This window comes from Cynoglossus semilaevis, chromosome 10, assembly GCF_000523025.1.
Source record: "Cynoglossus semilaevis isolate Cse_v1.0 chromosome 10, Cse_v1.0, whole genome shotgun sequence".
Lineage (NCBI taxonomy): Eukaryota > Metazoa > Chordata > Actinopteri > Pleuronectiformes > Cynoglossidae > Cynoglossus > Cynoglossus semilaevis.
Genome location: NC_024316.1, coordinates 63,212 through 68,314, shown reverse-complemented (window position 1 = coordinate 68,314; position 5,103 = coordinate 63,212). Strand labels below are relative to the sequence as shown.

Below are 5,103 nucleotides of genomic sequence, written 5' to 3'. Positions count from 1 at the left end.
ACTGGTGGAAAGATCCAAACGACGAGGTCTTGGCTTTATACTTTACTGTGCGTGATTGTATGTATGCGTGTTTGCCAGCCAATAACTTATTGTGTATATATGTATGTCCTATTTATACCTATTTATCTTGGCCGTAACCTTCACTCCTTGCAGCAAGGTGGCACTGTCTACATCATTCATCATGTATTTTTGCACATGATGGAAATACATATATAATTGAAATATTTAAATATGAATTAATCAAGGTATATACATCAGTAGACCTACCAATCCTTGTTTTTTTTTTTGACTTGGCTAATGCTTTTACTGAATTGTCAGCTAACATCATATTACACTACAGTCACTGCCTCATCAACACTAAAACCTGGTTTTTGTTCTGTTTAAATGATAACACTAACACACACGCATAAAACACCTATGAGATTGCTACACTGAACAACCATATATTTCTATTTCTCTTTTTTTGTTTTATATAATGTATAACAGCACAACAAGCATTTAATGAACTGATTTAACAATTGAACACTTTCTTGTCAGTGCCAAGTACCAATACCAGAACAGAAACTGCCATCTTTGCAGGCTATGGTAACACACTAAAGTCCTCTCTAACGTTCTTGAAATAAGCCTGTGTAATAATTCCCAAATAAACTATTTTGAATGCTCTTCTTGTTTTCAGTTACATACTTAGGGCAGCTTATAGATTTGTCCACTTGCTTTGGGCTCGTCATATTTAAATCAAAACTCAACATTTGTTTATTGTTTATTTTCAAATAACAATGCTTATAATGGAATCTACAAATCAAGGGTTAGATTTGAATATATTTGAAGGTCAGTTTTGGTTTGTCTGTTGTTACTTCCTAGACCGAAGCTCAGATGGACATTCATCTCAGCTGCTCGAATGAAGCAACTCTTTTTAATTTTAGGACATTTGTTTTGTACAGACTGATTGCAGCTCGTCCACAATTACAATCTTCTCCTAACCGTTGCTGTTTTATCTCGTTAGTGTGTTTTGCCTTGTGTGAATTTTGAGCCTGTGTATGACCCGTAGTTGTACTTCTGTTAGTAGATTTCTGCATGCAAGAAATATTGCTGATAATGATTTTTGGTGCTTCCTTATCAAATATTTTTAGTGAGTTTTTAAATCAATTTAAAGGCAGGATTTAAACTCTTGCCACCTACTGATGATGTAGATGAATGACCTCCCAATCACTGTACAGTTCTCCCATCCAGCTCCTCTGCTCTAATTGGTTGGTCTGTTTGTTACTGGGTGTCCTTTTTTGCTACAAGGGAAATAAAAATGCACAGAATGTTTTTTTTTACCTAGTGTGTACAGTTTGCTAACAGTGTAAATGTGTCTGTAAATAAAAATGAAAAAGCAAAAGGCAATTTGATGATTGAGGCGGCTTACGATTTGTATCATGTATAAATAAAGTTATAATTTCAAAATGTATTTCTTGTGTTTTATTAATTTGTTTCATTTTTGCAATGTCAGTTGCAGGCTATATTATCATCAATGTTATAATTTATATTTATTTATATAAGATGAGTTAGCCCCAACTGAATGCCGTAGCACAGCAGTCCCCAACCCTTTGTGTAGATAATACCATGATGAGTTAGCCCCAACTGAATGCCGTAAGCACAGCGGTCCCCAACCCTTTGTGTACGAAGGACAGATAATACCAGGCTGCAGTTGAAAACTTTTTCGAAAAAAAACAAACAAACAAAAAAAAACTGTAGCGACTTAAATCTTAAGAGCCACTGAGAATGGGCCCAGATGCCAAACAAAAGAAAACCACATTCATGGCTTTTGGACTTTATTCTGTTAGTATCAGTGTCTGAATGACCTATTGTTTTTTAAACGTCTTTCAATGAAAAATGTAAATGGATATGACAGGATTTTTTTTATTTTTAATGTAAATGGATATGACAGGATTTTTTTATTTTTATTTTGTGAATAAGTAAAAGTGAAGTACATTTTTTTTCACTGTCCTACTGCTACAGGGTACCAAATGACCAATCGTCCAGCACCAGTCCCTGGACAAGGGGTTGGAGACCCTTATGGTAGATGTATTGTGGAAAATTATTACTTTTTATTTAATCCTTCTGAAAACTATTATTTATTAAATGCTAGAAATTGTCTTCGTTTTCTTTATGTGACAGGGACAGAACAATTAATGACTCTTAATGACTAAAAGATTGTATTTCATATCACATTGTGTGCCGTGTTTTATATAATGTAAAATATGTGCCTTGGCTAAACATGTTCACCGGAAGTGAACATGCGCTAACTACAACCAGCTGTTTTGATATTGACATTACATTGATTGATTCAATGCAAAATTTGGAACAATTGGTTTTTCATTTTAAATCAAAAAGTTGTGAATCACTCTTTTACAGCAGAGGAAAAAAGTTGACGCCTTTGTTTGCACTTTTCTCTGTCGCTTACCGTGTGTTTCTCACTGATTCCCAGTTTAACTCATGCCTCAGAATCCCTACGTACTGCGCATGTCCGCTTCCCGGTGTCCGATGTCACTCGTTCAGTGTGCAGCTGTTGTTGAGATCATTGAGCATAGACGTGACGTTTCAGAGACTAAGACTAAGCACATCAGCAGTACCTGAACCGAGCCCGAACACGCACTTTGTACCACGGACGTGAGAAACGGATACGATAGAAAGCAGAAGCCGCTAAGGTACCGATGCTTACAAAGCTAATGTAGGCTAACAGACTTAAGTAACAGCTGTTGGATAACACTGGATAACAGACTAACGGACAGGCCCATGTGCAGCACGCTGTCTCGTTTTCAACCGCTCTGACCCGGGTCAGTTCCACCTGCTTGGACCCCGGTGTATCCACTGAAGCTGATCCGAGTGTAGATTCGTAAAGAAAAAGGAGGAGGAATTGGCAGCAGGAGCCGACATGTTGATAGGTAAAGTTTAATGTCACTTAATTAACTCGTGTGAAATGCCATTGCTATCAATGTTGAACATGTCTAACACGGTCTTGCTACTTGTCTGCCACTGTATTCGAACCAGCAAGTGTATAAATACTCCGAGATAATTTCAATGTCAAATGTCAAATATTGGGTCATCCATTTAAAGAAAATGGTACGATGAAATATGTTAAATTAGAAAAACGTACACAATAAGGTACATTGTAACATTGTCTTGAACAACAATGGCGTTGGAGTGTTGTTGTTAGTTCACAGCACACTTGCACAACAAACAGTAACTGCTTGCTTGACCATTATTTAGGATCAAGAAGGGAAAAAGAATGTAAGCCTCTTCCACAGACACCCTTTACTTTAGTTTAACGATTTTAGTGATGATCTGTGGAATAATTTTAGATTTTTTTTTTGTCTTTGTCTATTTCAAGTGTTTGTTTTCTGTTTGTGCTTAGTCAAATGATATGATAGGAAACCAACAGATCTTTTCCTGTTCATTCTTACATTAAAGTTACAGCAAAGAGTTTTGTGGCAAAGGTACATTTTTACTTTGGGAACCAGAACTAGTTGAGGAACGACAGACAGTCAGAGGGAACATTTTCAAAATGGAAACAGACACAAAAAAGTGTGCACTGTATAAAACTCTAACACTGTTGTTATTGTTTTCCGTCTGCTACTATTCCATGGCAACAACATGCAACATACACTTTACAAATCTTAATACTCTACCACATTTCCCAGGATTTATAGTGTTTTTATAAAATTAGATTATGTGTATCACTCCCCCCCTTCCTCTTATGACTCCTTCTCAGCAGTTGGAGCTGGAAGTGGAAATCCTTCTACCAATGGCAAGAAACAACGACGCAGAGGCAAGAAGCATCGAAAAGGCAGAGTGGAGAAGGAACAGTAAGAGTCAAGTTGAACACGTGCACACACCTAATTATAGATCCTCTGAGCGAGTGAGAGAGGGAGAAACATGTGGTCCTTGGGCTCAGGTTCATTCTAATATAAATCGGTGATTCAGTCTTTGTTGGAGTAGTTCAAGTGTCTTGTATTTTGTTTTGAGTTCCTGACACATAAAAAAAAACACTTCTTGAAATGAAGATAAATCCTCCCATTTTCCCTCTAACCCTAACCCTTAAATATATATACTTACATTTGAAATTGTCATGCTGCAATGAATTAAGGATGAAGCTCCCTTTGTTGACACATACACTAACAATGTGTCGCCAACTTTAATCTTACAACGCTACTCTTCCTGAAAACTAGACATCCTGTCAGGTAAGGTGGATATTTTGTCAAGTCTAGTCAACTCAACTTAAGTTTTTTTGTGTAGCCCCAAAATTAACAATATACATACCAAACGACTAATCATAATTTATTATAAATAAGACTGTAAAATATTAGATAATAATAATAATAATAAATTTTATTTAAAAAGCGCCTTTCAGGACACTCAAGGACACTTTACATCAAATAATAAAACAGATAATAATTTAAAACAGGGCATAGAAATAAAATAAAGAACAGATAATAATTTAATAATTTAAAACAGGGATAGATAGGTAGACAGCACCAAAACAACACTAAAAACACACAAATACAATGTGTAAAATACAATGAAATATAAACACGAGTAGCAGCACACTGTCAATGAAAATGGGAAACCTGAACAGTGGATGTTAGTAGATTAGTAGGTCATTATTGTTGCTGTGTGTGGTGTTGTTGATTGCAATTATATATATATATATATGTATTAGGGATGCACCAATTTTTGGGCCACCGAAAATTTCCCCCCCCGAAAATGCCCCTATCATGCATTTTTTAAAGACTTTTATCACCAAAACAAAACGGGCGAAACAGGAAGTTATGGTGACGCAACCAAAAACTGCAGCCAGCACACGCTTGCCTGAAAGTGCCAACACATTTCAATATATCTGAGAAAGACCCAGGGCAGTGGGGGCTGGTGAAAAATATTCTTGGTGGGGCTGACAATAGTAGAACTCAAATCACCAGTCAGGCGACGACTACAATTGAACAATAATGTTTTAATCTCCATCTTAAAATCACCAGTTTCACAGATAAAATAAATGAACTATTTTCAGATGTATAAGGCTCCATCCGTGCTTTAGAAAGGAAGGGTATCGAATGCAATACAATA

The 5,103-nt window shown here is 36.3% G+C and overlaps 1 protein-coding gene across 3 annotated transcripts in view; it reads left to right on the top strand.

Moving 5' to 3' along the window:
* The first annotated feature begins 2,278 nt into the window (after nucleotides 1–2,278).
* srpk3 (SRSF protein kinase 3) overlaps nucleotides 2,279–5,103 on the top strand; it is an 11,417-nt gene continuing 8,592 nt past the window's right edge. The window contains exons 1-3 of one of the 3 annotated variants that reach the window (XM_025059417.1): nucleotides 2,280–2,690; nucleotides 2,787–2,927; nucleotides 3,755–3,848. In XM_025059417.1, the coding sequence (XP_024915185.1) occupies nucleotides 2,918–2,927; nucleotides 3,755–3,848 (104 nt within the window). In that variant the 5' untranslated portion in view covers nucleotides 2,280–2,690; nucleotides 2,787–2,917. Of the gene's footprint in view, nucleotides 2,928–3,754; nucleotides 3,849–5,103 lie in introns of all 3 variants that reach the window. The other 2 variants (XM_025059418.1, XM_025059419.1) reach the window with 2 other exon arrangements.